The sequence below is a fragment of the Corvus brachyrhynchos genome, unplaced genomic scaffold (genome assembly GCF_000691975.1).
Source record: "Corvus brachyrhynchos isolate BGI_N302 unplaced genomic scaffold, ASM69197v1 scaffold126, whole genome shotgun sequence".
In the NCBI taxonomy this organism is placed as follows: Eukaryota; Metazoa; Chordata; class Aves; order Passeriformes; family Corvidae; genus Corvus; species Corvus brachyrhynchos.
Genome location: NW_008239283.1, coordinates 4,137,275 through 4,161,015, shown reverse-complemented (window position 1 = coordinate 4,161,015; position 23,741 = coordinate 4,137,275). Strand labels below are relative to the sequence as shown.

General features: G+C 39.7%; 1 protein-coding gene across 1 annotated transcript in view; it reads right to left on the bottom strand.

The window, feature by feature from the left end:
* TMEM163 (transmembrane protein 163) overlaps nucleotides 1-23,741 on the bottom strand; it is an 89,401-nt gene that overhangs the window by 10,050 nt on the left and 55,610 nt on the right. Inside the window, exon 5 of the mRNA XM_008638270.1 lies at nucleotides 9,343-9,439. Coding sequence (XP_008636492.1) covers nucleotides 9,343-9,439 — 97 coding nt within the window. The remainder of the gene's footprint in view (nucleotides 1-9,342; nucleotides 9,440-23,741) is intronic.

Sequence of the window (23,741 nt, the reverse complement as noted above, 5' to 3'; positions counted from 1 at the left end):
CTTTCCCTAGAATGCATATTGCTAATTCTGACCCTAAAACTTTGCCCTGATTCCAGGTATTATTTCTACCAGCTGTTCTCTGCCCACTCCCCTTTACTTACAGTCCTTCCTCCTCTGGGATGTAAAAAGTTCTCATTTCACCTGCACTGTACAGTGTTGAGTCAAAAGATATTCAGTGGTACAGGACGAAGCTCTGTCCTTCCTTGGTCACTCATTCTACTGCGATCCCAGAACAAGCTGCTTCTTCCACCCCAATAGCTGCAGGGTTCCTTCCACTCCTCTGCCCTCTCCTCGACTTTCTCTGTGAACCAGCCAGAAGTTCCTCCACACTCCTGCAGGAGCTGGAATTACTGGTACTGCCTTTTTCATGCCATTTTTTCCCTTTCCAGAGAACCTGGTGTCTCACAGTGTTTTACCTCTCCTCTGCTGAGCCTCATTCCTCTTGGCTGAGAAGGTAGGGATGTGTATCTGGAATGCTACAGATGGTGTTGGCAGGAGCAAAGTCATGGCTGGCCCAAACTGAGCTGAGTTTGTATTGTTAAATATTAATTTTGCCCATCTCTGCAACTCACCATCTGTCTCCTGGATCCCAACAATGACCCTTCTTCAGTCCAGGTGATTGGTGACCATCCTCCCCAGCACCTGCTGGGTTCTGCTCCCACCCTGCTCCCCATCCCTACCTTCACACGCTTCCCACTGCCTCCTGCTCCTCCAGGTCCCTCAACAGCTGCCAAGTCACCTGGGCACACTGGGATCACTAAAAGGCCCTCTGCAGAGCATGTTACTCAGTCAAAAAGGACTCCCTCTTCCTCCCCTGAAGGATTCTGTTACTATATAGAGAGCAACAAAGATGTTCCTAATACAAACACTTAAAAAAAAAAAAAAAAAAAAAGTCCAAATCTCTATCACACTTTCTCCCAAGTAATAAATAGTTTATGTAATCAGTCTAAAGGGAACTCCTGGGAAGCCAGAGGGTCTCTTTCACCAGCAAACTTCAAAAGGGATGAGTTTTAATTGCACTTCACTGTCAGAAAACAAACCAACATCCCAGTCTCTGACTCAATCAGGAGACAGTCTCTTCACATGGAGATACAAAGATCTATTATTAGTACCAAAAAAAAAAACAACCTTATGAATGTTTAAACTTGTCTTTGGTGTGACAAAGCAATTCCACAGCACAGAATGTTTTTTCAAGAAATAGATAACAAAGACAGGGTGTGCTGAATACCATGGCACGGCACGGCACAGGGGCCGAGAACTGAAGGACTGTGAGCTCCAGAGAACTCTCTTAGGTGACCTTAGGGCTCCTCCAAAGGGTCTGCTTAACTATTACATCAGTCATGCTTCCCGTTCTCCCAGAATTCATCTACGTTGTTTTAATATCAAAGTTATGAAACATAAATTAAAACTGTATTTTTCCACCCTCGGAAGAGTGAGACTGATTTTTCCAATGAGCAGGGAGCCAAGGCCAGCAGTACTTTCCACATCACCCACCAAGTGGGGAGCAGCCACCAGCTTTTCTTTCTTATCAGCATGTGGTAAAATCTGGAAATGAGGCTTTCCACCATCCCCTGAGCAAAGAATGATGTGTAGCTGATACATTTGCCCTAAACCTGGCTTACTTTTCAGTTCAAGTACCCACAACATTCTCAACAACCTGCAAGAAACACTGGAATTTTAGGCCAAACTCCAAGCCATACATAGGTGATAATAACTATAAAGTAGGATTCTAATGTATAATTAGTGTATATGATACTTTGCTTTGAAATGGCAAGAAATAAATTATATATGAGGTTAGAAATGTATAGGGCAACATGTATAAGGACATACGTGTATATAATCCCAAGCATTATTTGTTATGTTACCATTATGGCCTATAATTCAACTGTTGACATTATGGAATAGATGTTTATGATGTATTTATTTTAAACTATTAAATTAATAAATCAATTAGAACTCCCAAAGCTACACTGTGCCACCCCTACCTTCCTGTTTCAGCTGTAATCAATAACATACAATGGTATACCACATGGCCTAATTTTTCAAGAGATTTCATTTCAGTGTTGGAGGCCCCACATCAGATGGGCTGCATGTCCTTCGTCCACAAACTGATTACATCTTTCCTCCTTTGTTCTGCAGGAAATGTCACAAATATGGCATGATGCTTGCTTACTCTTGCAAAAAAGTGTCCTTTGCCATACTAATGAGGACAAATGCCAAACTGCACTGACATTACATGTGTTATACTATTACCCAGGGAAATGCAAGCAGTAACTGAATAGTAAATGGATATTGATTTACAACCCCAGGTGAAATTAAAACAGTCTTTCCCAGTGTGGCTGGGTCAAGCTTTTAGAGCTTTCTTTAAGAAATAAGAAAAGGTCTGCAAATTCTTTGTGGAAATGGTCAAAATAAAACACATCATTCACATCTAAATGATATTTGTACTACCAAGAATATCCAATAATTGACATGATGAAGGTAAAGGGGCAAATGATGAAGGGTTTTTTATCACAGAGCTGGCAAGCACTGACGGTAGCAAATGCAAACACAGAACAATGCTCAAAACCTACACTCAAAGATTTTTAGATTCCTTTCTCAATATATTAATAAAATGTAAAAAAATCACTAAAGTTTACACAGAAATCCAAGCATGATGTCATCAACAGTATGCAAAATCTCTACTCATTCTTATTTGTAGTGAAATGTATGTGTACCAAATCCTCAGGGACAGCACTGGCTGTGGATATTGCTCTATAGGTTGGAGAACAAATGCTGAAAGTAACAATAAGGGAAATATTCTGAATCTCATAGCTAGGGGAAAGGAAACCTTAGTAAATTATTTCTGAGCCAGCAAGAAATTATTCTATTTTAGGTTCAACACTCATCATTGTAGGAAAAAAAACCAGCTTAAATTACCTGATCTGAGAAATATCCATTTAAAATAACCTGAAGGGTAAACAAAATGAAGACTTTCTCTTCCAAATGTCAATTACTGATTAGCTTTTTAATTCAGGTGTATTGAACAAGCTAAAATTATCAGAAATTTTAATTCCAAATGCTCCAGAAGGAAGAGCAGCTGGCCTACTTCATCTAACATTTTCAGCAAGTGCTGGAACAAAGAAAGAAGAAAAAAGATGGAGGGAGAACAAAAAGACAAAGATCTAGCTGGCAAAAAATATTTCCTTAGGGATCAATGATATGAAACTGAAATAATAACTGCAGCATGTCAATTGAAGCAGACCTGTATGGAATAAATATTCTCAGCTAAATAAAAAACTTCCCAGCTATATAAAGAGTAGGACAAGAACACGGAAATAAGTGGAATTTGCAGCTGTAAGGTTCCCACACATTAATGGCACATCTCTCTCTCCTCTATAAAATTTGTTCTCATTGGATTTTGTAATATTTAGATATTTTTTTAAGTTTGGTAGTGTCACTGAGAAATTCTGGGAAGGGCTGGGGGCACAGTGTGGGCTCTAAAAGTACAAGAATCTTACCCAAAAACCAAAGCATTCTAGAGATACGATAAGAGTAGGAGAGAAACAGCAAGATTTCCTTCCAAACCAACCTGTTCCAAGGCAAGTGGAAAATGTCATCACATCTCTACATTCTCAAAATGAGGAAGCTTTAATTAAAAATATTTTCAGGCAAGTGAGAACGGAGGTCACAGCTCAATAAAGCGACTGGAGTGTACGTGTTGGCGCAGGCAGAAATTGTCTCCACACCCACACCCAAATTTGCCTCCAAAGGAAAAGGAAGCATCTCTACAAATCCAAGGTAGGGCACATGGCAGACAAATCCCTCTGAAAGTGACATGAAAACTCTATTCTCCTTGTTTACTCCTCTGTCCAAGAATCAGAGGCCCATAGTACATTTTTTAATGCTCACAAAAAGTAATGTAAAAATCTTCAAAAATGTGGAAGGAAAAAAGATCCATTCCACTTCTCACTGCACATATTCAATACTGGAATTTTCCAACCTTCTTGGATAAACACATCTCTTCAGTTGCAATATTTCTCCTACATCTACCTTTCATCAACTCTGTAATTAATGACTTCATTAATTAATTCATTTCAGAACATACACCATCCTGTGGATCATTGTTGAAGAACACTGCTCTACCTCACAAAAACCAAAAACACTGGCACAAGGGATTGTGTTTTGAACACTGAGGATTAATATATATCTCAGTTACTTGAAAATGAACTTTTCCCCACAGTTAAGAGATGTATAATTAATACAAATGCAGAATTATATAGTGAGTGTATAATTAATTGGCTGGCCAACTCTCCTGACACAGAATATAATTTTTCAGGGCAGGCTTCTTTTTAATTATAATATAAATACAAAGTCCTGTGCAAAGGGAAAACCCTAAGTTTACCTAATAATGACAATTTCTGAACTTGCTGTTAACTGCAGGAAATGAAATCTACAGTTAAAGCTCTCTAAAAATATCAATTCAGTGCTAAACAGTAATTTGCAAAAATGAACAGATTGTATAAATCCCTGGTGACCCTTATCCTTTGAATTCTGTGGGCTCTCCAGGCTTCCTCATCTAGAGATGGAGATAAAATTTAAAAGAAAGGCATGATGAAAGTCACTGAAGACCAGAGCTGGGCCTTTAGTCTGACCCAGTAGGGCCATGGTTGCTGTTGCATACAGGAAACACACACACTACCAAAGTCAAAATTCCAGACAAACATTTATCATTAAACTTACCCAATTAATTTTAAACTAATTAATCTACCTAGTCATTCATATCCCGCCTCACAGGCTATGCCAAAGTTAACTGCAATCCTCAGCATATCAAGCTAGAGAACCAAAAAGGAGAAAGACACTATTTCTGTGATTCCTAAGGTTTTGAGGCATTCAAAAGAATTACAAAATCATTGCCTGTGCTGAAAGCTTGTGTTGTGACATAACACTACCTATTGTTTCTTTTTACTTGAGACACAGCAAGAGGTAAAACAAGCAAGAAGCAGAAAAGGAAGGCAGAAGCAATACTAAGAAATACAGGAATTCAGGAGCTCTAATTGTCCTCCCTCCTCTGTCAGCGCAGATCAGGAGCACTGTCATTCACAGGGTTTCAACAAAATTACATTCAGCATGGAATAAAAGATAATTCAAATAGGTGACTGGAAAAATCCATGACTGAGCTAAACCTGAGCTCCTGCCCTGTAAATTAAGTAGCACCTGTCTGCAGTCTAACAAGAATCTGTGGACATTTAAGCCCCTCACAGAATGGGGAAATCAAGCTGGAAATGCCATTAATGTGCAGTAAACCTGTCATTCTCTTCCTGTTTCTCTGAATCCTGCTGAGGACTACCAGACATGCACCTGAAATCATCATATGAAATGACAACAATACCGAAGACTCCTGCTTCTAAATGTCCACAGAAGTAAAAGAATATCTGTTCAAAACATTTGGAAAAGTACCTCAAATTATTCCTTAGTCATGTGATTTTTATATTTTCTCTTATTGCTAGTATTTTAATGAAAGCAACTCTTCCAAGATCCACTTGAAGGACAACAGAATCTCCACATTAAAGAATTCATAAAATCTTTCCAAGAAAATTTTTTTTTTTTGCTATGTGCATATTAAGAACTGAAAGACACATAACCAGTGTATCTCATATGCATCAGAAAATACAATGAACTTCCTATAATTGATCCAGAATTATTCAAAAGTTACTGAAGCACATACTTAATTATCTAATCTGTTTCGTTTCTAAAATTAAACTTGTCTGTATCATACTATTTTCTCCAAAACTTCTGGAATTTAAAATTAACTCAGAAAAATTATTACAAAGTTGCTGAAATTTACCAGAAATTAAGATGTAAAAAGAGACTTTATAGCTCTGAGATCAGTGCAGTCAGTCATGTGTCTTTGCATTATTATTATCATTAGGTTAATCTTGAATCCCCTACATAGAGCAATGCTTTCTAAACCATCTCCATTTGCAGGGCTGACAGTACTAACTTTGTGTTCAGCATCTGAGCACCAAGAGCAACATTTTCCAGTTGGGTTTTTGCCACATTATCCCCCTTAAGATTGAAGTCACACAGCTAAAATTTCACAAGGCACTTTAAAAATTACCCACATCTTCAATGACCTTTGCTGCGATAAAGAGCAATAAGGATGTAAACTGTACCAAAAAAATCATGCGACTCTGACTCACATGTGAAACTTCTGTTGAGGCAGAGATCCTCTTAATCTAGTGCTGAGCTCTTCACCTCAGTTTTATACCAGTTTGGGACACCAGTGGAGTTAATGTTCTGTTCTTGCTCACACCACAAGGATAATTCCCTGGTCTCAGAATAGCAAGTTAATATCAAATCCCACCAACACAGATATCACCATCAGAAAATATTTCAAGTCACTGTTTTGATGCAGAACTGGTTACTTCACTGCTATGTAAAAAACTATTAACAGAAAGCATTATTCTATTATTTTTCCAGATATATATCCATACATTAATGCCAAATTACATGGTAAGATACTACAGAAATTAGTATCATTAGCAATTAGTTCATCAGTGGCCCAAGAAGTAGAAGACAGCACCTTAGGTAAAGGAGCAGAGGGAGAAACTACACCCTCCTGCTGATGAAATTTGAAAGATTTCCACTCTGCTCAGATGCTGATGATATGGCCTGGGCAGCTGCAGCTTCGCTGGGAACACAATCAATCAACAAAGACCCAAACAACAGGGAAGAACGACAATTTCTGCTTAGACACAAAGCAGTTAAGGGAGCAACCAGCAACCTGAAAATCTGTGTCACATTCAGGCACAGCTAGGGCAACTGGAAAGGTTTCTATTGAACAACATCCTCTTCCCCCAGTTATTTTTAATGTCGGTAACCCTTAGACATTATACCTCCCTGGCCATGACTTGCAGCAGTGGTGCTGCCCTCTGAGCCTTCCCATTTTTCACTGGTATTCTGAGTTTGCACAGAGATATTTCACCCGTCACACAACCCTCGCTGAATCAGTTTCCCACAGCGACACACACTGAAAGGCTCTGAAATTAAAATCCTTGCCATGTCATTTAAGAGACATTGAACCAAAAAATACCATCTCTTTTCCTCCCATGCTCCAACCTACATTCCAGGCAGAATTGCCAGGTACGAAAGTCCTTTAGGTGTGTGCATGGGGCTTTTACCCTGCCACCAGACATCCACAGCCCACGCCTTACCAGATACATCCTTCAAACTGTTGGTAGTACTTGAGTGCCTAAACGAGTGAGAACAGTCACAGGAAGAAGATTATCCATCAGTACCCTGATACTGTGTCAAATGTAAGCAGTATCCACTCTTAACTTCTACCTACTTGACACAGATTTAGCACATGAAACTGAATCCAAGGCAGTCTGTGACAAAAGGGATGTGTACAAATCATTCTTATAGGACACTGAAAATGTAATGCGATCTTCTCTCCAGGGATACCTTTCTGTAGGTCTGATTCCATATTTTTTCCTACTGCAAAAACATTAAAAATGAGGAAGTGCAATATGCCTGCAAATCATAAAAAATGTTCACAATCCAAATATGAGACATTTCTCCCCATGTCAGAAAGAGAGCCCTCTCCTGTAGACAGAACCTGTAATGATGAAAGAGTGAGATATAGATGACATGATTTTAAACTTTTATTTCTACTGATGGAATTATTAGAGCATTTGCCCACAATGAATTAGACTGAGACATCCAAGTTAATCTGATATACACTACCAGAAATTCACCAAAAATGAATGTTTTAATTATGGTTGTAGACTCCCTTTTCGCTTCTCCTTCTCTGAGTCAGGACTGTGTATTTCATCTTCTCACTAAACAGAAGTCAAACTGTAGCCAGTCTGCACTGTTTAGGTACAGACAAATTAAGATGCTGTCCCTTAGGTGACCATCACAGTAGGGTCTCCCCTCACCCTTCCTCTTCGGCTTCACTGGCACATGCCCCATGCTCACTCCCCAACCCAGTTCTGTCAAAATGTTTTGGTTGGGTTTAAGAACTGACTACTGAAAGTGTTTAAGCTAACCCAGATAATTCTGACAGAACCAGGCTGGTGAACCACACGTGCTGTAATGCTGGCAAAGCTGAGGAGGCAGTAAATTATGGAGACTGGAAAAGAGGGCAAGCAAAATGCAAAGAGAAAATGAATCACCTGCAGTCAAACAATGCACCTGCCTGAGAGTCAGTAACGTGCTAACTCATGGGCTGTGCTACTCATCTTCACCCAGATTTTGATAAACTACTGAAAATAAGCTTCTGGAATTGCCCAGCTTCTTGCAAATTTCCATGAGAACACAGGACCCAGTAGGTCATCTGCACTGCTAACAGTGGGTAACACATGGAATTCCATTCTGGCTTTTTAATTTTCCAGCTCTGCCTCCATCTCCTGGTTGAAAGGAAGGAGTTTTGGTTTCTGTGTGGTGCTGTGTTGAGAATGGCACTCGGCAGGGTGAACCCCCGATGTGAAAGGCTGAACACACAACCAGACCAAATTTCATGAAGGCTGAAGACAAAGCCCCAAGTCAGGTTGTGCACACAACAACTGTACTGAAACCTCATTTTGTTTGAGCATATTGGAAAGAATCTTGTGGAGTGGAACCACTGACAAATGGTTTTCCCAGTGAGCAGCTTGTTATGATGAGTAGAAGTTAATAGCCAGTACTGAAAGGAAGCAAGCAGGACAGGACAGAGCAGAGCTGAAAGGCCACTGGGGAGAGCTGCTCTACAGGCCAGGTAGGGGCTGCTTTCACAGCCAAAAGAACGCAGAGAGCAGAAGAAAAGCCCTTTGGGATGCTCCATGGTGAGTCAGTCTAAAAGCCAGCTCTTTCACCCAGCATGCTCCCCTCACCTGGTTCATCCCTGCTACATGTACATGGCTCTGGAGTTGGAGGCAAGAGCTGGAAGACATTAAAATATAATCCAAAAATACTTTTTTTCCACACTGAAAATAAAATACTGAAGCCATTGGAGAAGTAAACTGTGGAAACATTCATCTCATAAAGTTCTAGTACAGTCATTAAGCCCAGAGAGGCCTCCTCCCTCTAAATGAACTCCCACAGTCCTGTGTAGAAGCTTTAAGTGGTTATGCTGAGAGAGATTTGGGGTCGAGACTATAAAAACCCATAAGTAAACTCCAGAAGTAGACTAGACTCTGCCACATAAGTAAAAAGTACTGCTGAAAGACCAGGGCCAGTATGGGCATCCAGGCAGGAAATGCACCTGCTAGAGCTTCACAGAGTTCAGTGGGGCTGTTGAAAGGAGACACTGGCATTTCTCAGTCCCACTGGCAGGGCAAGGAATAAAGAGAACATTTAAAAGAACAGGAATCACCTTACCACTTCTGGAAGCACCCTCTTCGCAAGATCGTGGATGGCTTTGATCACAATACATATAGATGACAGGAGGAATATGACACCCAAGATAACACAAGCCCTGGGGAAAAAATAGAGAAAAATACAAAGAAATGTTAAGAATATATTTGAAGTTGCCAACTCTTCCAGGGTAACAGAGGATAGCAATATTAATAATAAAAAAAAGTCTTGAGGAGCTAAAGATAGAGGCTTAAATTAAAGAACAGAATTAAACATCCAGTTCTTCTCCCATTCTTAAAACCTGGATTATGCATGAGAAGACAGGGAATACCAGATGATGTTCCTTTCTCTGTGATGTTTCAGAGAGAAAGACCTGCCACTTCTGTCCTGATGATTTATCACAGAGTCCTCTAGAGATCTGTCTCTGTTTGTTTGTTTGTTTGTTTTGCTAGGATCATTAGAAATAACCAAGGGAGCTTTATTCTCTTTACCAAACCAGGAGAGATGTTTGGTAAATGTGGTCAGTAGCATAACAGAACCTGAAACTACTGCTTCCTCCCCAGCCAGGCATGACATAATTTGGGAACTGGTCCACAAAAGTTGGTGGACTTGACTAAGGCCACTTGCTGAGCCAGTGATAGCTTGACATAAGGTACATAAACTTCCTGCCAGGATATGCTGACATTTAATCTGAAAGCAATTCTGAAAGACAAGCTTTTCTATCATCCCCAACAGGCTTAAACCAACACAGCCACAAATATGTGAGCTGGAAACTATGGATCACATTTCCTCGTGGCAATATGTACCACTGGATGCCTGTTGAATGCATCATCCCCTTCCCTTAGCACACATTTTATTCCCTGCACACTTCTGAGGAAGACAGGCAAACATTCCTTAAGGGGAATGCCCTGACCATTGGCTGGATTTTGTTCCCAGAGAAGTCAGAGAGTTTGGAGTTATCTCTGTAAACTTGCCAACCACCCAAGTCTAACAGCAAATACTTTGCATATTTGCCAGCAGATATGCAACAACTTCAGCAATCTTCTGTTTCTCTCATCCTCCAGCTCAGTTTTACTGTTGCAAAAGAATTCCCGTCCACCTACTTACCCAGAAATAACTAAAGAAGATAGAAGAAAAAGAAGATGATAACAACAGTGTCAAGGGTATTAATAGCAGACAGAAATGCAGTCTGAAGTTTAAATCAGCATTCAGTAGTCATATTTAGCAACCCTAGCTTCTCCTTTATATGCTGGCTTTTGGAATCCACAGCCATGCAAAATTCATGAGTATAGTACTTTAAGCAAAAAAATACATGGTTTTTGTCTTCTTAAGTGTATTGATTTATCTGCAAAACTGCTAGAACACAACACTGCACAGTGTCTTCTTTTAATCTCATTTGCTAGAAAGAAATAACTTCTAACTAGACTGCAAATCATGCAAAATTCAACTGCAAATGTAAAAAAATAAGAAACATCCAAAAATTAATCTGAGTAACTGTAGTACATAATAAACAAGTTGTTATTGGTTGTTGTAAGCATGCTCTACTTTCACTGTACTAGACCACAAAAATGTTAATACAAGCCAGTTCACTTCCATCTGCTAACAATCACTGCTGTGTAACTAGAGAGTGTTTCCAACTGCACACGAAGGGTGTTAGTGCCAAGGTGGTTGGCAAATGCAATTTCATTAATAACATTCGATTCAATTAGATGAGACAACTCCCATTTCTAAACAGATTTAAATCAACTCAGAAGTACCCACAAAAACTGGTGAAAGAGGAGTTACACAGAAGCGAGAGTTGACTGATAACATAGAGAGGAATTTAAAGACAGCCCTGATAGCCTTGTCCTAACCCTTGACTCACACCTGCAGCACCTTTTGAAGATCATTTCCTTATTTTACAGCCATTTCTACCCGATTTAGTGTCAGAGGTTCCCACTCAGTAGCTACTAAATCATTATAGTTATAATTGACCTATAAAACAAAATAATAATTGATTGCTACAGGTTTCACAGGTAATAGAAATGCTTTAATGAAGAATGCATGAATCTGGAATCTCCTCCAGTCCCATGTAATATATTGCTTCTAAAAAGAAAGAGGAAGAGAGAAAATTTAGTCAAAACATTTTAAAACATAATGGAAAAGCTTTATTTGGTTTTCAGAAAGAATAAGCTTTCTGGAATCTTTCAGAATGCTGTACATTTTGAAGAATAATAGACTAATTCAGAAAGGACAAGGTGAGGACATGTCTCTGATATTCAGGCAACAACCAACTTTTAACTCAACTACAGCTCCAACTTCCAAAGTCGGATGTTTTTCTTAGAGCAATGGCAAGAGTAATTAAAACTACAAGAGAATTTAATATTACATATTTAACAGTGAAACCACCCAGTCTTCTTTAGTTTGCTGTAGGTGTTGGTAGCTGATCATGATCCACCCAAGATACTCCTTGATATGTTTTTGATGCAACATTTGTATGTGAAAATCCAGAAGACAATACAAAGTGTAATTCATTGTATTAGAAATGATCTCATCAGTATTGTCAAATTTCCAGTATTATTTTGCCACAGATGAAAAACTGTTAAATTGGTTGTACTGAGGCCTCAGGCATTGAGAGTGAAATTATTTAGACTCTCAAAACCATCAAAGACTTTATACAGCTTTGGAGCTTCAGTCACTGCTAGTTCACTTCTAGTGGAATTCAGACACCTGCATAAACCCTAAAAACTAAAGCTTGATTCCGGGAGTGCTACATCCTGACAACTTTCAAAAGATATTCTCTTGAAAGCAGTGTTACAACCCACATACAATCCATTTATATTTATACAGCCCTATAAATACCCATTTTGTATTACAACAGCCCTGGATATTTGCACTCACGCCCATCAGAAGCAGACCAGTGTAACTGCATTACACAACACACAGCTGCCACCTCACCTCTTCCATCACCTATTCCCTGTATGGAGCTCTAGTAGACATAATTCTTCATTTTGATGACAAGTTCTCACAACTCATGAGGAAACCAGAGAAGGAAATCTATCACTGTAAGCACCCGATACTCTTTCTCTTAATCAAAAATTTGTTACTTGGCATAAGTCAGCGGCTTTTAAGCAGGTAGATATGAAAAGCACTGAGATTCAGGGGATTCCATCTCCACAAACTGTCAATTTTCAAGCTGTTATTAGTTAAGTTCCACTTTTTTCCTCATTTAATCACAAAATTAATTAGCTAAGGAGAATAAGTCCAAAGATCCAATTCATTTGCCTTTAGCAGTTGCAGGAGAACAGCCTCCTAATTCATGGAAATAGCCTTAATTCTATCTTATAGTTTGCAATTACTTGTTATAATTTCCTACAGGTAGTGATAAGACTAAAATTCTGTAATATTGCCAACAGAGAATTAGAGATTAATCTCACTCAGATTTCTGTGGTGATTAATCTCCAACATAATAAAGTAATGTTACCTTTAGCATGGTTTTGCCACATTAAACACCCTTCACATGAGTTGACCCCTTTCAGATAAAGGGGCTGCTCCTCCAGGTAAACAGCAGTCACACTGATGTAAGACTGCAGGTTTAGATTTTCAACTACTTGTTTGGTAACGTGTTATAAAAATAAACAGATAATAGTAATGAAATTACAAATATATGCTGAGTAACAAGCTCTGCTATAAACCACCTCAAAAGAGATCTGGGATAAGATACACAAAGGTGACTGGAAACAGAGTTTTTCTCATACCAACTGACTGCTATGAAATAGCCAATGCAAGAGCTTTCCCTTCTTAATTATCAACCCAATCTCTTTCTGGCAAATCTTTACAGCAACACAGTACCAACGAGGGTTTGCAATTAAGCCCTTGGTAATTACTCCTCTCAAGTCAATCTGCTCTTGTGCAGCAAAGGTGGTGCAACAGAATTAAGGATTCAGAAAAAATTAGTGATGCATATGAATACAATCTGCAAAGACGCGTTAACTTTCTCCTAGCAGCTCACAGAGTTGTTTTGAGGCAGTGGGGAGGGAAAAGGGTCTCATGCACTTGGTAGTTTGTTAAATCCTGGAAACTATTTTACCACCACACTTGAAGTTCATTAAAATAATCCCTGAAATGTGATGGCACCACATGTAATAAAACAAGTTTGTCAGTAGCAGTCTAATTACTTCCCAATTTTGTTAACATATGATACAACTAAAATGCAATATAAAAACCCTAACTTTCTTGCCAAATACTGCATTATTCTTCCACTAGTTTCATTCATTGCAGTATCCCAGATTAGTTGACCTTTTTTGATTATATGGGTTGTTTAGGGGGGGTAGGGGGAGTTCATTACTTTTACCAAAGTAAAGAGGCTCACAGAACAGAAGAGCCCAGGGTGGAAGGGACAGAAAGAACATCTGGTCTAACATTTCATGGGAAAGGGAGCCTAGATGAGATTCTCTAGCACCCTGTCCAACAGCATCTTGAAAACTTCCCACAATGAGGGCTCTGCCACCTCTCTGGGAAGCTTGTTCCAGTGATTGCTTGTTCTCACTGTAAAAACTTCCTTTCTGGTATCAAGATTACTTACCTTATTCATGGAAAACATTTTGATCATTTCAGCTGAGCCACAGAGATAAACATGACAAAAAGAACTGGAAAAAAATCATTGTGTGAATCACTAGCATTTGTATTAATATTCTTGAGATAGAAACTCTATTCTCACATTTGCAAAGGTGCCATCTAAACAAGATTCAGCTCCTCATCCAATTCTCTGGCAGACACAATGCTGTAAATAAAAGACAGTACTTCTAATCTCTACATATACTCTGGTTACCCTACAAGAGCTGGTTTACTCTATTTTAAATCTACATTTCCTTGATTGCTAAGAATCTTACCATGTTATATTTTCCTAAGAGAAATGAGATTTCCACCATGGATTAATAGTGGAACAGTTACCCAGAGAGGCTGTGGAGTCTCCATCCTTGGAAGTTTTCAAGACCTGACTGGGTGAAGTTCTGAGTAACCTACTCTGATCTCACAGCTCACTGTGCTCTGAGCAAGAGCCTGTGCCAGAGACCTCCTGAGGCCCTTCCGACCTGCATTATCCTGTGACCCTGTTAATTTTTATTCACAAAATCTTTAACTCTGCAGGCTCTGTCAAGATCTTTCAGCACTAATGACTCCTAATAGCCCACAGAAAAGGAAATGTTAAAATCTCTGCAGGCTGCTTTCACCACTGAAGTGGTGAAAAATATTACTTTGCAAGGAACTGTAACTTCACATTAAAATGAGCTGCAGGCCAATAAGAGCAATATGAGGTCTAAAACCAGGAGTAATGTGAGCTTCTTCAGCAAAGCTGAGAAAATCAGTTTTATGATGAATACCAAATTTAATCTCTGAGTAAACCTACCAATAAAACCTCTAGAGTTTAAGTAAGAAAAAAAAAATTCTAAAAGTAATATTTTAATAAAAACTGTAGAAGTGCTAAATCCTGTTTCCCTATGATTAGAAGGGATTTTAGTATTAGTGGCTGACAGAGTGAATATCATGTATGGAATCATTCAGGGGAAGTCACATGGTAAAACATGGAATTGCCCAGGAGGTTTTGCTGTCTGAAGTTTAAAAAATATTTTTGAGCATAAAGTATTCATTCACTTTCTAATTCTGTATCTGTACATTTTTCTCAATTGTCTTCTATGTTTAACCACATGACTGGAACCCTTTACTATCTCTTTATCTTGCTGATACTCTTGTTTTCATTCTTTCTTCCCAAAACCAAATACAAATTATGTACTGTGACTGCTCCTTCATTAATAACTTGGAACTTGCAACAACCTGCACCACATTTCTTCTACATGAGAGGCTGTCAGCCTGTTTAAACAAAGCTAGGCCTGCTTTTGTTGAACACTGGTGCTGTGGCAGCTCTTACAGCCTAATTACAGTAGCCAGGTGTAAAATGCCAGTTACAGCCAGCCCAGGATTAACCCTGTCCCTGCCCGGCTCCCTGGGGTCCCGTGTGCCCCCACAGACGCACGGGTGGGTTCAGTGTCACAGTCAATACCAAAGAGTCCAGAAGGGCATTTGGGTGCATCCTGGCAGGAGCATTTATTGCTGCTACACTGTCAACGGGTGCAGAGGCAAATACCGACGTGATCCCAAAACTCACAGTTTTATCTGGGGGTGGGGAAAAGGCGGGACCAGGGAATGGGGACCAATGGAGAAGCTCTGGGGGAGCGATGAGAGGTAAAGGCTGACAGCCAACCGGGGAATCCAAACTGGGATAGATTAACATAACAGAACAATTCATCCTGGGAGAAGCCTTTCTGGGCACCCTAATGTAAAGCGGTTCTTGTGGTACTAGAGACTTGTCTTACAGAAAACTCTCTGTCTCTGGTGATGTATGTTCACTGGCCACCACACAGGATTTCTCAAGCATAGGCAAAATTGAATGTTGGAATCCAAAAGATGGGACTATGGGAGGAAAATGTTCAATTTTTGGTCACCAACAAATGATTTTCTGGTGGCAAACCAGTGGGATTTGGCTGATGGAGATGAAGAGAGGCATGGTAGGGAAAATGCAACAGGACTCAGAACTAGATTAGTGGACATAGGACATGGAGAGGGAAAAAGTGAGAGGATGTTCCAGAGAACAGGCTGAAAGTGCTCTGGTTTTCAGTTTGGAGTGCCAAGGGGTGGCTGGGGATGTTACAGGTGTGGGCCTCTGCTTTCTCTTCCCTTCATCTCAACTGCAATCCATGTTCTTCCAAAACCCACAGCTCTTCTCCTCCTTGCAGCTCCACAGCAGCCTCGGTTTGCTTTCCACACACCCTAATCTGCTGTTACACAAGTGAGGAATAGGAGGAATTGAGCAAGAACCACTCCTGCCATGAAAGAAGGGTGTGTAAAGAAGCAGAGGGAAGCCCTAAGCAGCTGTGCTTGAGATGTCTGCCAGCACAGGAACACCACCCCTGCACACAGCCCAGACACAGCAGGGGCAGCTGACAGCTTCATCTCTATTTTGGGTACTGTACCTCTGTGGCAGGAAGGGCCTGTCTGGTATACAGCACACTGTGCCACAGGTCTGCTGCTCTTCACTTTAAATAGAGGCATCAAAATTACAATGCAGCTGTTCACTAACATTTGTTGCCATTCTGCAATATTGCTGAGACCATTGTAGTCACACTTTTCATCAGGGTGACATCCAAAACTCTGAAGACTGTAACATCTGCCTCTTAAACTCATTAAAAGACTTTCTCTAAGAAGAACTAGCCACTGTGACATATTATGGTGATACACAGGCAAAAGATGCAATGTCAGCCTCAGGCTTGAGATCCCTGCTTATTTGTCATGATCTGCTGCTAATCTAAAGCTTCCTTGTGTCCAATTAGGCAACTATATTAGCTGTTGGTGTAGCTTATTTCTTACCAGGTATAGTTCCTGAAGAGGTTTTGGACACCAAACTGTACAGAATCACAGCTGTTCAGAGTATTTACACCTGCCTGGTGCTGGGTGAGGAGGGATAGAGTCAATTTAAGACGCACTTTAAAAGGAACGAAGTGGGCTTGCTATTCATCACACATGTTCCATAATCCACCCCCAACTGCCAGGATCCAGATCCGCATCATTACAGCTACTCCTGTTTTCTCACCATAAAAAAACATAAGCCCAAACTAGGTTACAGAATAAAGAGAATTCAAGTAATAGTCGAAATCACCACTGAAAGTCAATTTTTCAATTATTATGTTAGAAAAGTGTGTTGTGATATCACATGGTCTAACTTCTTAAAAGACATGGAGGGGAAATGCTCTTTATGACGGAGACTCAGATCAGCTCTGCTACAGAACCATTTCATGCTGAAAGTGTTATAGGTTTTCTAAAACTTTTATTATCCCTAAGGATTTCAACTAGCTGCTGCAGAACAGGGTATTTACATACTTTAATATCATGCAGCTGAACTGGGGTGACAGTTCCATAAATAATTTGATACTCCAGGTACAGAATATCTGCCAGAAAAAGCTAGCAGACATTTCTACAACTGGGGGAGTTTGAAAACTCTCGTGACCTATTTTCTAGTCCCTAGGTCTGCACAGACTGTGCAGCTGCACTTGGAGTACACCTGCCTTACAACCACCCTCCTGGCTTCAGCACTGCTCCTCCACTTGCAGCAGATGATCAGAGACTCTGCCATTCCTCTGAACCTGGAAATTAAAGCCTTTTGAGAACTTCTGTAATATTAATTTTTATGGTGATCCTCAAATTCCAGCACAGAAAACATCATATCCCTGATTTTACATACATAGGCCTATGTGTAAATACTAGGCAATACACACAAATACTGCTTAATCAACTACCAGTCAAGTAAAAGGAAAGGCTTTCATAGATTTCAGATCTAGTTCCAGTAAAATCATTGCCAAGTCCACAGATGCCACAGTTTTTGAAACAGATTTTAGAATATATAAATATATACATTTTCTATTTCATATTTAATATAACTTGTGTGTGCAATGATTTTTCATATGTGCATGCATAACTGTAGGCATACATGCATTTCTGCCTGGGTAAGAGCAAAGTTTGTGATTGATTTACTTTTGTTTGAATATGGGATAATGAATTTATGGAGAAATTATAATGTTTATTAAATCAGCCTAATGAAGCACCTCTGAAATCTGAATCTAGCACTGTATCTGCATGTAGAATTCTGGCCAAATATTTCAGAAGAAAGAATGGTTTAGAAATTCTTGGCGTGGCTAAGAAGAAACAATACTTCTCCTCCTATAAATCAGATATCCAAGCACAGGTGAGCATTCCCTTTGAAAACCCTTCACTGTGCCGCATTCTGTGGGAGAGACATGCAAGTGTGGTGTGAGGCTGAACTCCTGGTAGATGAGAACCACACGTGAGCTGCAGAGGTAGGTTCTGAGCTGTTTGCAGCTCCATGCATTTGACATTTTTCCAGATCACTTAGGTATTCCATTCACTCATCACAAAAGAGCTTTGCCTCCAGCCACAGAGGTTTGCCCTGAACTGTGGGTAGGTGTGGATTTTGCCATCTGTGCTTCGAGTCTCTTTCGTCTGTATGGTACAGATAAAATTATCCACATTTTTTTCAATGTGACTGATATGTTGGGTCTGAACCCAGAGGATTATTTTCATTCAACACTGCCTAAATAGACAGTGCTCATTTAGCTGGGTTAACCAGTACAGCAAAGCCAATCCCCACATGAAAATTTAAATACAATAGAAATACTGAAAATTTGGGTGGTTTTATTTAATTCTATGAAGGAAGAGAGAATGTGCTCAGAAACCATACAGATCAAAATGCTTTCTTTTTGAATCAGAGGAAGAGACAAGAGCCAGACCTAACTTTGCAGCATGACAGTTGTAAAAGGTGGCTTCTAACTCTTTCAAGCTTTGAGTGCAAAAGTAGGATACGTCACAATCCATATTCCCCATATGCCTCATTGTAATGCACATATATTCAGTATAACTTCTGCAAGGCTCCCCATGACCAAATGCCAGGGCTAATATTCCCAAGTGGTGTCACCTGAACAGGAGCAAGAGAGAAAAAAGGGTTACAATTACTTTGGAAGGAGAGGCTCACTCTGTCTTAGGGTCTCACATGCCATCTTTTAATGTGATTTCTCATGTCATGTCTGATGAGGACCAGTTAAATATCTTTCTTAGAGATTTAGCTGAAGCTAAATTAGAAATTCTTGGATTAAGCTCTTACAATTGTGTTCTTCAGAATGTCAAAACTGGTGAGAACACCAGTTCGTCCTCCCCATAATTTAGGAACCTATAAGGAAGCAAATCCCCAAGACAAGCATTTTTCACGTGGTCAATGGGTTCAGCATCCTGAAGGTACCAAATCCACGGCCACAGCTGAGGTGCAGATATGAAAGTCAAGTTACAGGCATGTAGCAAAGCATTTAGGTAACGTCTAAATGCAAAATGACTCTTTTCTTCTGGCAAAAAGATTTCTCAGAAACAGGTGAAGGCATGACAAATATCTGCACCCATGTCTGCCACATTGTAGACTCTATCAAATTCCTGAAATTTTAATATTACTGCCCATGTTTCAGACAACAGTTTCACCAATATATGAAAAAAAGGACATATCTGCATCCATTCTGTATTATGTCATGGCAACATAGAGCACCACAAAATTTTAAAATGATTAGTCGATGATACAATTTAATTTTCTTATTACATAATTAAGGAATGAATAGCCAGAGTCTGAAATAGGTAATTAAAAAACACAAACAAACAAACAAACAAAACCACAACATCAAAACAGTGAAAGAAATGTAAGAAATGTGTGGTTTCTGCTCTTGTCATAATCCAGGATGTTCATTATGAGTCAGGTTTCCTACTTACTCTGGCACTGGGTTAAGAAAGATGTTGACAGACTGGTTCCTGGGAAACACAGAATTTAACTTGATACCATCAACAAAATAATATATAACAAACACCAGCTGCAACTGTCAAGAATCACTGTTTTAAATATGGTGTACAGAGTTAATTTTGGCAATAAAGAACCCAGTAGCCAAAAAATCCCAGAAGTCATGGATCGCACAGGCATAGGCAATTACTCAGTCCTGTACTTCATTGTACAGAAAAGCAAGATCTTTCCAACCAACTGTACTGAAAAAGCTCTGTTTTTCTAAAGCTTTCCCACAGGCTGTGTACATGCAGTTTGTTATTCTGTTTTTCCGATCCTTCCTTTTTGGGTGGTATTTCTCACTTTCTCCTCAGACAGAGCTCTTGCACTCCAACCCAAGTCCTTCATTCCTGAATTTAACAGAAGCTAAGAGCTGCCCCTTGGCTGTATAGTCAGTGACAAGTTCAGTGTCTCATGAGATATTTTTCCAGTCTTCTATTAGGAAATTACTACTACAGCTATTTACTGAGTTTATTTAAGCATGTGAACCACCACTGTTGCCAAACCAGTTTCAATAAATTTCTTCCTTCAACAGATTTAGATATGCTTCCCCAACCCAACAAGCTACTAAGCTGCTAAAGATTTACAAAAGGACAGAATATTCAAGATATTTGTAAACTGGTTATGGAGAGGAGCCAGGGGGATCACTGACATTTCTTTTTGCATCTTTTTGCCTCAGTGAATGTTCAAATCACAAAACAGAAGATTGGGTTCAGCCCTGCCAATCTGCTCTAATGGCCTGTGCTTTGAGCAGGGGGTTGGACTGATGACCTGCAGGGGTGTCTGCCACCTCCAGCCTTTCTGCAGTACAGCACTGCACAAAACTCTCACCACCAAGCTGCACCTGGCCCAAAGCACACAGGCAGTGGGCCTGCTATATTTAACCATCTCAGGTTTATCAGCTGCATCAGAGTACATTTCTTCCTCTCAGTTTTTCCTCTTAGGAAGAAAAAATAAGGTATTGCAAAAATTTTATTTCAGTTTTTTCATCTTTAGTGGAGATTCAAAATTATTGCTCCAGTTATTTCAGCACTCTTGTATTTCCTTAGTTCCTTGATCATTGCTTTTTTGATGACTTGTTCAGCACCTCTACATTTCCTGCATGTTAATTTACAACCTAGGAGATCACACTGAGGAAATCAAGTACTCATGAACTATGCATGTACTCTGACTCTCTTCCCGCATATCTGTAGTCCTTCCCAATTCTTGCATTGCCTCGAGACTTACAATTCTTTCAAGGACTCTTCTAAAAAACATCAAATATTCATCCCACTCCCACATACTCTTTCATTAATGAGCCAGAGTTAAGCAGTATCTCAGGGCCCACAATCTTGCAGTAGTTTAATTCCTGATCTTGGTGAATGGTTTAGCCACAACTTTTATTTCGTGTGGGCACCAATGATACAGCCAGGAGCAGTCTGAGCAGCATCAGGAAGGGTGACAGAGCCCTAGAAGTGACAGTAAAGGACTCTGGAGCACAAGCAGTTTTTTCATCAATCCTCCCAGTCAAAGCAAAGAGATTTGAAATGGCTGAATCTGGAGAATAAACAAATGGTTACAGGACTGGTGCCACTGCCAGGGGTTCAGCCTCTTCTGAGCTGTGTGTTGTGGATGACACCCTGGAGGGAAGGAATGTACTGAAGGGATGAACACTGAAAAAGTACCTTCTCATCTCACCCCAGTAAACAAGAGAAATCAAACGATCTAATAAAAATGAAAGGCACTGAACGGAGTTAAACTCAGCAGGACACATTTGCATGATGGTTTCAGCACTCCAATTCCCCTGAAGTCAAATGGAGATGCATTGGTTCCTCTTAGCAGAACTTGGCACAGCAAGCACTTCTGTACTCTTAGGAGTGCCAGCCCATAAAATGCTGCAGCTCCAACTGCCATATGGCTACATCTGAAGTAAGACTACGCATTTCTTTTACATCTTAGCATTTTATTCTCAGTATTTAATTCATAGCACATCATGAGTCAGGCTGTATTCTCTGTGCCTTTTCCTGGAGGTGTGTTTTTCAGTCTATCTTTAGGTTCTCTCTCAATGATGTCCAAGAGTTAGGACTGAATCTAATGCTGCCTTTCCATGAGAGGCTTTACACTGATTTTAATAGACTTTGGACCAAATTCTTGCTGGCAAGTTTATGAAACAGGAAGTTTTATAAATTTGCAAAACATAATTAATTGGCAATTCCACTTGGCTTTTGCCAAGGAGCTAAGGATTTTCTCAGGTATGTTAGGATACACAGACAAATGTAATATTTAAATCAATAAAAGACAGACCTATAAATAAAGAACTAAACTGAAGCCACTCTGGCACACCTTATTCTGGTAAATAGGCCCCTGCACTGAGGCAGAATACGGCCAAGCACACTGAAACAGGAATAACACACAGCACAACCTAAGCACCCACACAAATCTGCACCAGACTGTCCAGGAGTCTGAGGGAGGAGGCACACGGAAAAGAGGGATTGTGACAGACCAGGTGTAGCTATAAGCAGATATGATACAAAGATTATTCATAAGCTGAGCAAGCAGCCAGCAGGCGTCATTGCAACATTTCCCCAGCGTTGAGGAGGAAAAATAATTACATGCAGTCTTTCAAGCAAGAGATTGATTAAACACAACAGGAAATTAGAAATGTGCCTCCCTCAAAAATCTGACACAGTAGGAATTGCCTTAAGCAGCACAACCATTTCACCATCTCTTTGCTGTCAGTACTGGGGTGATTCTCCTGTCAGCTCTGGAAACAGAGGGATAACCAGGCTGACTATCTGGTGATTCATATTCCCAGCATATGGGAACATTCTTTCACTTGATACTGAACTCATCGTGTAACCTTAGCTTTCTTCAACTAATGGGCATGGCAAGTAATTCACTGACTTAATTTAGCCTTATGTAAAGCAGAGGGATTATATGAAAGCAAACTAAAAATGAGCATAAAAACCAGGAAAATATGTTTACTCTTTTCACTTTACTGGCTTAGCCACAGGGATATGTTTATTCTTCTTTTGTATTGGGATTTATTTTCTCTTTTAAATACTTTACAGGGTTCACTTGAAAAAGCCCAACAGAAGGAGATTTCAAGAATATGTTAATTGAATGTTGACAGGAATCTCTGTGGACACCCACAAAAGCAAGATACTAAAGAAATGTCTGTTAAAATCTCCAAATCTGTGCATGAAGACTAATTTTAATCACATATTTCTGAATTCATTTTTATGAATCAATGCCACATCAGTCTTTTATGGCCTTTTATTCCAAACTGTTCTGTATGGACCCCTGCCAGAAAGGAACTCACAGCCCTGGCAAGCTGTTGCATGAGCCTGAGTTAATGCATGTAAAAATACTGCTTACTTTTTCTTAGCTTTTAGAAATAGATTGTGAAGACAAGATTGAGACCCTCCAGTGTGGCTTTTTGTCACAACTTTTTTGTTGGTTTTCTGTGTTTTTTTTTTTTATCCTACCAGTTATGCAATATTCAGTTTCATCAAGCTGCTCTTTATTAAAGGGACATCATCAGAGGTGTTTCAGAACAAAACCTACCTTATCCCCCTTTATTGTAAAATTGCAGCCCATTCCAGGGGACAGTTGAACTATTTTCCAGCCAGACGGGATGCTGCCAGCAGTGGCCAGCAGTACAGAGAAGAACTGAAAACAGGCAAATGTACTGTACATCTCCACCTAGATGCACCCAAAATTTGTGTAGGAGGTTAAAATCTTCTTTATGCGCTAGTTGGAAAAATTCTTGAGTCAATGTCCTCCTGATCTTCTCAGCTACCACATGAATCACCCATAGAAATGCTGCACAATGATGCAGAACACAATTCCCACTGTGATCAATACTACACTGCATATGAAAAAACTTTTTTTTTCCCATAGGATATATACAGCAAGCATTAAATATGAAAAAAGAAATTGCTTGCAAAGTAAGCACAAAGAAGGCATGCAAGCACTACTATACTCTTACTTATAAAAAAAAGTAAAATGTATTCATGTTCAAACT